The sequence below is a fragment of the Ostrea edulis genome, chromosome 4 (genome assembly GCF_947568905.1).
Source record: "Ostrea edulis chromosome 4, xbOstEdul1.1, whole genome shotgun sequence".
NCBI classification, from domain to species: Eukaryota; Metazoa; Mollusca; class Bivalvia; order Ostreida; family Ostreidae; genus Ostrea; species Ostrea edulis.
In genome coordinates, this window is record NC_079167.1 from 19,497,303 (window position 1) to 19,509,327 (window position 12,025).

General features: G+C 35.6%; 1 protein-coding gene across 1 annotated transcript; it reads left to right on the forward strand.

Moving 5' to 3' along the window:
• Positions 1-2,653: 2,653 nt before the first annotated feature.
• LOC125671482 (QRFP-like peptide receptor) lies at positions 2,654-11,975 on the forward strand. Its single transcript, XM_048907243.2, has 2 exons — positions 2,654-3,517; positions 11,129-11,975. The coding sequence occupies exons 1-2, from the start codon at positions 3,078-3,080 to the stop codon at positions 11,814-11,816; spliced, it is 1,128 nt and encodes a 375-aa protein (XP_048763200.1). The 5' UTR covers positions 2,654-3,077; the 3' UTR covers positions 11,817-11,975.
• Positions 11,976-12,025: the final 50 nt, after the last annotated feature.

The following is a 12,025-nucleotide window of genomic DNA, read 5'->3' on the forward strand; positions in this document are numbered from 1 at the left end:
TTCTCAAAAATCTACCTTTCATATGGGGCCATCTACCTTCCCTCTCAGGTACAGGCATTTTGCTGGACCCTGCATGTTTTCACCGGAATTTCTTCAGCAACTGACCACGTGTCTTAGTTTCGTATTTGCACCCATCTATATGCTAGGAATCATGGTGACACTTGCATGTTGCATATCAACTTATTCATTAAGCACTCGGCTACATTTGACATATATCCCAAAATTATTGTAAACATTCTTAAACATGTAATATCACTTCAAATATGGGGTATTTCCATTTTTCAAGAAAGTTGTGTCTATAGCGGGAAACTTTCCTCCGCTACCTTGGATTCCAAGTTGTGGGTAGTGGGGTCAAAGTCAGTTTACGACAGGTTAAAAACCATTCTTCTCCTTTGTCTCAATTCCTGTATTTTATATACAGTAGGTATAGCTAATAAATTATGACCGTAAATTACATTGTTTCATAAGAGGGTGCACAAAACATGCTGTAAGCAGGTGTCCCCTATTTGTTTTTGTTTTCTCTCATTTGGGCGAATCCGTGTTCCCAACCCCATCAGAGTACATTGCGAGGGGATTTAGACACTGTGCACAATCTTAAAATTCTACATTTCATCGCTAGTCGTCTACACACGTTTTCTCTCAGCTACATATGATCTGAATTTCCACAGCAACTGACCACGTGTCTTAGTTTCGTATTGCTCCAATCTATATGCTAAACATCATGATGAGACTTAGGTTTTGCATGATATTTTATGCCCGCGCAATCGGAGATTCTTGGGCATGTATCTTTAGTCTGTCCGTCTGAATGCGAAACCTTTAATATAGGTGTTGAATGGGTGGTGATAGGGATTTCATACATGCATGTGTATTCTTTGTGACAAGATTTTTCGCTTGGTATCAAAATTTATAACATTGTGACCTTTACTTTGGGGTTTGGCCTACTTTTGAAAAACTCTAACCTCGGCAATAACTTTTGTATGGTTGATGATAGGGTTTTCATATGACTATTCCTTGTGACAAGACCTCCCCCCCCCCCTTTTTTTTGGTACCAACGTTTATTACATTTTTTTTTATCTCATGACCTTTACCTTTGGGTTTTATTTACTTTTGGAAAAAAAACCCACTTTATCCTTGGCCATTACTTTTGAACAGTTTGTACTAAGGATTTATATTTCACATGTGTAAATCGTGTGACAAGACCTTTCTTTGGGTACCAAAACTTTTGACCCTTGTGCTTGATTTACCGTACTAAAAAAAATGGAGATACCCCATATTTAAAGTTGTATTACACGTATAAAAATGTGTAGAATAATTTTATGATACATGTACATTCAAGTGTGGTCGCCGAGTGTTTAAGGAAAACAAGATGTGTTTGCCAAACACTGATGCCCCAGTATGACAACAAAATTGATAATCGCCAATGTTTAAGTTCTTCAAAAATATATATCAGCGGGTCTTGAGTTCGAAACTATCCCCTTCTACCTAACATCAGGTCAGCCACATTTCCCCGCCTGTTTAGAGAATGGAGACACCTGTACTATGCCTCGTCTCCGACACGTGCTTTTTGTAATATGCTTTGTATAATTGGCAAATAATTAACTGTGGACAGATGTTTGGATCTAATGATGAAGCTGGCGAGAGAACGGATTTGAGGGTGTTCACACAGAAACATCTGCAATGAAATTACTTTCTCCGCGATCCCTCCCAAAACTCCGAGTGTGTTCGATAAGTTTATGTTTTTATTGGTCTTATAATATTTTAATCAGCAGACTGTATCCACATAACTGTCCTCTCTGTTATTTTATTGTTGAAAATCCCGCCCTTCGTTCACTGCTCACCAATTCTATAGATTGAATATTACTTCTCCTAAAATGTCATTAATCAAATTTCAATTTAAAAGCAATTTGGGTTTTTTTGGCACGTGTACTTCGTTTGTAAGCAATGATATATTTCATTAGTTCTACGAATGAAGTCTTTTGCAAAACATTTTGAGTCTAAATATCTTTCTCTACTTGATACTTTTTTAAAGTTGAAAAATCAGTATTGAAAATATTTATAAATTGTTACAGACAGTAGCTTTTCTGACATGCAAATGCAGCTTGTTTAAAAACAGTGTTTTGTGCTATCCTTAATGCTCTGGTAAGGCATACGTGCAATATGGCTAACTTTCAATACTGTTACAAAATACGCTGACAGCTGTCGATATCGAGTAAATATCTGGGTTTTCTTTTTTCCAGTTTTGTGTGTGTGCTGTGCATGTGTGTATTATATTTGCATTGAAATAAATTAACCAAAAATTAAAACACAACATGTAGACATTTTAGGATTGAAGAAAACATAATTTCATAACACAACCGAAAACGGGATACCCTGATTATTTGTCTGAAAACGTAGAAAAAAGTACATGTGTTTACATAAATTTCTGTTCTTTGTTCCGATTTCTGTTTTGGTTTTTAACAATAGAGACCTAATGGACGTTCCTACAAAATGTATTATTTGTTTGTTTTATGAAATTATTTGATTCACTAAATACCAAGCCAAACAAATTTTCCTACTTAACTTTAAACAATTCACACGACCCCTCCAATCTAACATCACTCGGAGATAGTTCGCGGAAACTAGCTTATTAACTTTATTTACCGAACCGTTATCACTCTCCGTTCTGTTTTTGTCGCGTGGTTTGTGTTAATCCTGTATAATAACTCTTCGAAAGTCTCGTCTTTTTTCTATCAAATTTTGATAATGACTAGTGTCTTTAATAAGGATTTCTTACACGACACCGCTGAGGTTTGGGGGTGTTTTTGGTATGAGTGATACTGGGATTTTTTTTAACGACCGTTGATAGTGCGGTTATCGGAATGGGAAGTAACCTAAGATAGACTCTGCGAGTAACAAAGTTTCATATGTAAACAGATCGGTTACTCCTCCACCAATAATTTAGATGAGACCAGATAATATACATCTGCTGCATTATTTTTTCTATAAAAATCGCATAATTTTGCCAGACGACTCTTGGAGTGCGAACCTTTAACATCAGACGTCTTCCGGTTTAGAGAAAATTCCTCGGATCTACAAAGATGAATAATTCTACAGACTATTTGAATAATTCTACAGACTATTTGAATAATTCTACAGATTACCTGTACTTGTACCCGTTTTCGTACGACTACATCACCCCCAACCCAAAGCACATACTGCCTCCACCCTTCCAGGGGTACGTGGAGACCATCTTCACTGTGGTTTACGTCATTATCATGGTTTTTGCTTTGTCTGGAAACACTTTGGTCATTCTTGTTATCCTTGGAAACAAGTCCCTCCGGAACGTTACCAACATGTTTCTCATCAGTCTTGCCATCAGCGACATTCTAATTTCTGGGTTCAACGTCCCCATGAACTTATTATACAACTTTGATATGGTCTGGAACTATGGAGAAGCGATGTGTAAGATCGTGTCCTACACCACTGCCGTCAACGTGGTGGCCAGTATCATGACATTGACGGCAGTGGCCCTAGAAAGGTAAGCAACTACGGCCACGTTGATTTGAACGTTTTATTGTAATATAACTTTTACAATGAGATTGGACACAAGTTCTCTTTAAGAAAATCTTAAAAAACCCTCTTTGTAAAGTATACCACAAAGAGAACTATTTACATGTAAGATATGCATGAACAGATGTCATCTCAAGTATTAAGATTTCTGGAATATATCACATTTATAATGACACAATTCAACTGCAGCACAATATTTTTCAATCGTGTTATTCGCCATTGTAGTAGATAGGATGACTAGATCGTTGATGGAATTACCATTACCTTGGTAAGGGATTAGTGAATGTATTTCTTTGTATGAATTATATCCTAATTTTCTCCTCTTGGATTATCGAAAATTGTTGAAACTTAGAAATAAGACAAAAGTAAAAAGTAAGGAACACTGAGCTAACAGTAGAGTTCCTTAATCATTTAGTATCTTAATGTGGAATTTCTCCTTTTCTCATCATCATCATCACCATCATCAGGTAGATAGTGGTGGAATTGTAGAACACCCCCCTCAAAAAGTCAGATTGTTGATTACAAGGGAGGGATACATTAATGTAGCTAGTTTGAGCCAGTGATAATTTCATAGAAATCCTTTATATCGTTTGTCTTTAAAATTTCTTGATTAGCGTTTTACTTATTAAGTCATCAGATAACGATGATTCGATGATCATAGCAATGTTAACTCTGATTTCCTTCTACGAACTACTCTACAAGTATTGATCTACAATACGTGAATCTGGGGTAGAAAAGGTTTTTGAGATATATACTATATCAATGAATTATTCGTTTTCCAACTAGACTAAATTCCTTTCAAGAATAAAAGCTTTTTCTCCGGGTTATTGTTAGAATGAATGACCTTGTGGTGTTCTCCGGAGTAGCGGGACCGGCAGTTGTAAAAGAAGGGGAAAAACTTATCTATTGAGTATTCTTATTGCTATTTTCATTCCTACAAAACCTAACCTTAGAGATCTCACATTTCTTATAACAATAATAAAGTATAATGCCGATTATTTTTTGCATGTTGAAGAATTTTCCAGGCTTGAACTAATAGCCAAAAATCAATTCAGCAATTTGCAATATCCGAAAGCGATAAGCTCCAATTTTCCTAATGTTACAACAAAAACCATGCTTTCTGTATTTTGAAACTGTAAATTTTACCATGATACAATCTCCTCCGTGATTTTTGTTAGGATGAAATGCTTTACCCAAGTTAACCACGGAATTTGGTACAGTAGGCTATAAATAAAAGCCCGTTATTAGTTCGATGTGTCAGGACGTAAATATATCATATCGATAATAATAGTCATATCACTGGAATGTGAGTTTCATTTATGTATATTTCAATTTCGTACTAAACCACCCCCAATAAATCAAAAAGTTCAAAATTTTTGAGAGTTGCAAGTTTCTTGGAGCTAGCAACCCTCTATATGGTGTAATGAAAGTTTTAAAGGTTTTATGATTTGTATACGGCTATAATTAAATTACTGGTATTGGTTAATTAGATTCCCCGCTAACTGTCGTTATGGGTAAAGTCACCGACTGATGGCGGAAAATAAAATAATCAGACAGGTACGGATATTCTCCTTTGTTTATATGTTCATAGCATACCGTTGTATACCAGTCATGGTCATTACATATAATTAATTAAGACATTTTGTGCCATAGAATGTAATCATGATATATATTATTCAAATCCTATTAATATTTTTGTATTTTGCATAATTTTTTCCCGGGATTTTTAAATGTTTAGTGAATCAATCCTTCTTTATATAAAACAATTCATCCTCAACCATATCTAAGTCTCGTGGGCTTCCAGTTTTCAAGAGTCACGTGTACAAGGTCTGTCTATTGCTTAATCTTGTTATGTTTAATAGACAAAATATAAAATGATTAGATTTAAAAAAAAAAAAAAAAATACCGATGTTGAACGGTCAGAGCTACTTTGATTTTTATACCTACCGATCTCACAAAACAATAATCATAATATATATATATATATATATATATATATATATATATATATATATATATATATGAATAAATAAAAATACAATGACATCTTATGAGAAATGATTAGGTATTCACATACAAGATATCTATTCGTGTGATACCTTCGTACGCTATGATTGATTATTGGTGTTCTAAGCGACACGTACGCTATGATTGATTATTGGTGTTCTAAGCGACAATCTTTCCTCTTGTCCGCGTTCTTGTTGCTTCTAATGTTAATTCTAAAAGAGGAAAGAAAGGAACGGAAGAATGAAAAAAGTACTTGTATCGTTTATGAACAAAGATTTTATACGATACTGATATAAATGTAATTTACTTATCTCGTGTACCGCTCTATATTTAAATTTTCGTTCAATGAACATATCAAAATAGACCTATCCGATCTGCAATGCAAGATATTCAATCCTATATAATCTTCTGATACATCTCCTTAATAATGCGTAAATACCGATGTAATTGGTTGAAATTGAAAAGTCGTCAAACCTGTGTGTGGTTTACGATAAGACAAAATCTATGAGTGGGGTTTCCTGATCTTCAAAAGGTTAACACGTGTTAGCATAAATGAGCGATAGTTCGAGATTTCGTTCCACTCGCTTGATATTAATAGAAAATGCCAAATATCATGCAGAATGGATTGCTATAAATCGTCTGTAAAATGAACGCATGGCTCGTCATATGGTTGATAATTTATGTAAAATTTAACTCAACATGCACGTGAACATGAGAAATATTCCCTTGCAGGATTGCTATGTTTAAAAATGAAAGCAATGATTTTTTTTTTCCTTCTGAGTTTGAAAAATTGCTAAAGAAGGTGATGCACATCTATAGTCATTTTCTTAAATATGTTAAACTTCCGAAGGCGAAATTTAAGAATACTAAAATTATATTAAAACACAAAGCAACGTGAAAAATTGCATTTCACGCATTCATAATATTTGAAAAGCTGAAGATAACGAACAGTGATCAATCTCATAATTCCTACAAAGAATACAAAATTAAGAGTAGGGCAGACGCTGCCCCCGGGACGCACCAGAGGTGGAATCAGGTGCCTAACAGGAGTAAGCATCTCATGTTGACCGGTCAAACCCGCCGTAAGCCCTATATCTTCATCCGGAAAATGGAGTAATCCGTAGCCAATTAAAATCGGTATGTAAAGAACGGCCTAACAATTGATATGAAACAGATCAGACAGCATTTCATTTCGACCAAATGACTGTTTGTATTGGCAAATTATATAATTTTAACAACCATAAAATTTCTTACTATTATAATGATTAATGTTAAAATTGGGCAAACACCGTAATTTTGAAATTTCAATTATCAAACCGAGGGTTTCTCAAGGATTGGGGAAAACTGCATTCTTGAAAAAAAGATATCTGATTTCACCAAAAATTTGTTTCATTATTATTGCGACTTCACCGACATTTAAATGAAGAGATCAGCATTCCTTGATTGAAATTATTAAAATTAATTTGAAAGTTGGTAGCTAGACGAACTTAAGTCTGTAAATGGGAGTATGGATGCTTTCTTGTTTACCCCCCCCCCCCCCCCCCCCCCCCCCCCCCCCCACACACACACACAAATACATGTTCGAAAGGAAACCTTAAATGTGATGAAATGCACGAATTTTTATTTTAGCAATCTGTCATCTACATGTATATCTGATGTAAATTCGTTTATCGAGTTGATGGCCATTGTTTTATTTTCTGTGTACATTTTCAATACTGGGTGGATATTCATATTTTTAATTTTATTAGAACCGATCCAGTGTCCATTTTACGTTTGACAGTAAACCTCCTAGTTTTATCATGCGAGCGATTTCTAGTCATTAAAGCACGCATCTAATTAAAAGAAGTGTAATTCTACTTTATATATCAAGATCGCTCTCACTAGTAGTTTCACTATTATCAGTAGTTGTACTGTTATCAGTAGTTGTACTATGATTAGTAGTTGTACTATCATTAGTATATTTACTAATCATTAGTTGATCTGCTGTTGTTTATTTGCCTAACGTCCCATTCTAGAATTCCTTACTCATACAAAGAGTTTGTAACAAATGTGGCGGATCACACATCCTTGACATGGGAAGATGGTAAGGACGTCCCCAGCTTTATATGAAGTGCTTATTACAGGACGCTTACGTTTGTACATGTACAACTGGAACAGGAAGGGTTTTTTATTGTGCCAACGCCTACTGTGACAAGGGGTCTTTGGTTTTAAGGCCATGTCCGACAGACCCGTGACTTTCACGTCAAATGGCGGGAGCTTAGCAAAGGAACACTAATTTGTTAAACGTTTCCGGTTTCATGGCGGCGCCAGGACGGAGATTCGTACTCGAGAACTCCCAGACGCGAAGCGAACGCGCTAACCACTAAAATATCAGTTGTAGATGAAACATATTTAAGAAACAAATTTCATTTTGAAAATACACGAAGGCATGAATTGCGACGCTTCACACCAGCTACATTTTGTAATGCGCTTCATGATGTATGCTGGCGTGACGTATCGCATTTCATTCTCTCATGCATGTAAATGTATTTCTTATATTTACTTTTGTCGAATTTACCAACCGTAGAAATAGGGGTACTATCTTCATGAAGATTTATATTCATACGCACACTGTTCACAACTGCATCGTATTCACGAGGGAGTGCATATCATAACAACTAGTAAAGATGTCAAAGACAAAAACACTGGAAACGCGAATATTCAAAAACATTGCTGACAAAGAGCGTACCTAGTACCATATCGCTCGTTTTCAAAAATGCGACGAATTTGCATTATTTTTGTCTTAATTATCATATTGCCGCTGAGAGAATTTGGATTTTCGTTGCTTTTTACATGTTTATACGATTACGAATAATAAAAAAAAATGTTACGGGGCCTTTTTCTTTTTATAATTATCACCACTCTCTTAATTTTGTAGAGTAGATTTATATGAGAATTACAGCGTATCGGGCTACATGTTCATTTATTTCTTTAAGAGATAGACAACAATATATATATATATATATATATATATATATATATATATATATATATATATTTGTACATGTAATATGTACATCACAAAAAGATACAGTATTTGTTGAAAGAGTGTGCAAATCATATAGATAAGAGATATTTATATTAGTATTCTTTAAATAAACGATTCTTTTAGTAGAGATTCAGTTACATAATATATTATAACAAGTTTTCTGTAAGTATTGCAAAGTAACACATGTCCCCTACCGGTCCCAAATCAAGTCGTGCGTGTAATATTCTGTGTGAATAATCATACGCCAAGTCGTGTGTGTACATGTAATATTCTGTGTGAATAATCATACGCCAAGTCGTGTGTGTAATGTTCTTTGTGAATAATCATACGCCAAGTCGTGTGTGTAATGTTCTGTGTGAATAATCATACGCCAAGTCGTGCGTGTAATATTCTGTGTGAATAATCATACGCCAAGTCGTGTGTGTAATGTTCTGTGTGAATAATCATACGCCAAGTCGTGTGTGTAATGTTCTGTGTGAATAATCATACGCCAAACAGTATTCGCACAGTAGTAACCAGGTGCTATGAAATAAAATATATATATAACAGATTCAAATTCGATATTCCATTTTGTCGAAAGAAAAGATAGTGAGAAATAAAGGGATATTAAACCTGAAATGGTGAAGAAAATAAACAACACCCACCCACTACAATACGAAAGAACGGAAAGCTGCTCAAAGTATTTGTGTTAATTTGCCAAAGTCCAGGGGTCATAACGCAGCAAAAAATAAACGGAACGGAACATTTTGTAACTTATCATGGCAAAGCCATGCACCAAACATCAAATGAATATCTGCAAGCATGACGAAACAAAGGAGGAAAACGGATCTGCCGGACTAACAGACAGACAGACGGACGGAGTGCGTATCTTAATTCGGCTCTGCCGGTAGGGAACTAATAAAACGCATTCAAATTAAACCAAGCCATGTATCGCCAAAGTCACGCCGACTAGACATCTTTTCTGAGTTCCATGTTTACTCCAATTTAAATCGACGTTTTCAAATTATAGCCAACATTTACAGCTTTCTTATCGATATCTCAAGTACAGCAAATCTATCAAACTAACCGCGGGGCACTGTGTGTCCCCACGCTGATGTTACACACATACGTTTATGAGTCTAATAAAACGTGTAAAATGCAAGAATGCTACAACTTAATGACTTCTTATCGCCGTACAAGCGAGGGTACACAAGGTGTCCTGTTTAACATGAAGAATACGGTTTCAGTATTACTATATAAACATAAGTTGCATCAGGTTTAATATCTCTACAGATTTTATATTTTATGTCCCCCACCTTTTGTGTGCTTTCAAAAGCAGGATCAAATTAACGTCAAAGATGTAACATTTCGGTTTGGAGGGAAGTGATTATGAAGGCCTGCTCTTCCTCATTATTATCTTTTGCCGTCAATGAACCTGAAAAACAGTACCTACATCTTGATACGAGAACAAAAATGGAGGCTATCGCAGCTGGACTAAGCTTGTTCGATTTTCACTGATGTTCTAATGATTGAAAAAAGGGCGTTCTCCGAATGTATGCCAACTTAATTAGTGTAACACTTGTTACAATAATTCATAACTAATATGATGTATGACATTCTTAAGGATAAAAGGGGTTAAGTACTGAAATTTCAAAGAGAGGAACTACATAATATTTTGTAGATATAATTCACTTGATCAATGTAGTCCTTTTTGCATAGATTTATTGTCATGATTTATATCCATGAAACCAGGCTTCCTAAATTATAAAAGAATGAAAGACAATTAAGCACCAACTTTCGCTAACATTTTGTCAAACTGCGCTACCAACCTCCTCAATTTTTTTTTTCAAACTTGGCCTGAAGGCGTTTTAACCTTATTGTTTCAAACTTGGCCTAAAGGCGGTAAACAATTAGATTTCCGGTTCACCCATACGTAATTACTTAAATCTAAACAGCAGGATAGGTTGAAGCAATTCACCTGTTGATTGCTGCTTATCGACAATTCGCAGATCATGGAGTTCACTCTTTACTCAAGATGATAATGTCAAGATTTCTCTTTTCCCCATCATTACAATCGCAATTTGACAAGTTTGTGTTTAACGTGATTCTTATTTTGTATTTACTTTGTATCTTGCAAATACATGCTGTATTAGGTTATTTCCATTTCCCGGGCCTTAACACTTAGAAGAACTGGAGCTCACTTTTGATATAATTTTCACTTTTATAGAAGGGACATATATTAGTGAAAAAGTGAGACCGAGATCAAAGTAAACTCGTCTACGGTTCACGACCCCAGGGCTTGTACAATCCTGTGTGATCGATACCATGGTATTTCATATTTCGTGTTGTTATCTAGATCTATCTATCTAAACAATATAGTTTCTTGAAAAACGATTCCTTCGAAATCACCTTCTTCATTTGACCCCATACACGTAGGTCCTGCCCCCCCCCCCCCCACCCACCCATGAGCACCAAAGCTGGGTTCTCCTCTTGAAATTGTTGCAGGAATCTAGTTTGAATTTTTTTTCAAAAGCAAAGTTGATGATTTCTATTTTTTCATTATAGGTACTACGCCATTTGTCATCCTCTGAAAATCCGGTATCTGAAGACAAACACTCGAGTGGTGGTAGTCATGTGTGTCGTCTGGGTCTTAGCGTTAGCCGTCTCGTCACCATTCTTGTTCATCCAAGAGATGTCTATACGTCTGCAAGAACTGAACGAACCACCTGGACTGAGAATAGTGGAGGTGTGCGTAGAACAATACCGACAGAGGGAGCTGTTGGAGGCTCATACCCTCATACAGTTCATCATCTTTTACTGTGGTCCGATCGGAGTCATGTTTTTCGCTTACGGAAAAATCGCCCATCAATTGTGGATCCGCAAACCTATCGGGGACTCGCACGATCTAGAAAAGACGATGCAACAAAAGAAAAAGATCATAAAAATGTTGATCGTCATCGTTCTCATGTTCGTCTTGTGTTGGTTTCCGTTTTTCTCAGTTCATGTTTATCGTTTATATAATGACGTGGACTATAATGATTATCGTCTGGTTAGTCTGATAGTAAAGGTCATCGGGTTCACGAATTCAGCTGTGAATCCTATCATATACGGATTTATGAACCAGAAATTCAAACAGACAATTCGTCTTATGTACATTAGATGCAGATCGAAGCTCTGCCGCGGGAAGAATGTCTCCGTTCACAGCCAATCTAATTCTGCTCCAAACAGCCTTACAGCAGAGAGTGTAGTTTGAGCCCGATCTAGAATTTAACAAAAATCATGCTGGTTCATGTTTATATCCATATCTTAAATGTCAACCCATGTTGTCTCAGCATAAGATAATAATATAAGTATATACTATAGTGGACATACATGTACCATATATTACACAAATTAAAACTATGTCAACTTTTATCTTGTTTTGATTTGTAGTTACCGAGCAGTTCATCTTATCAAAATATG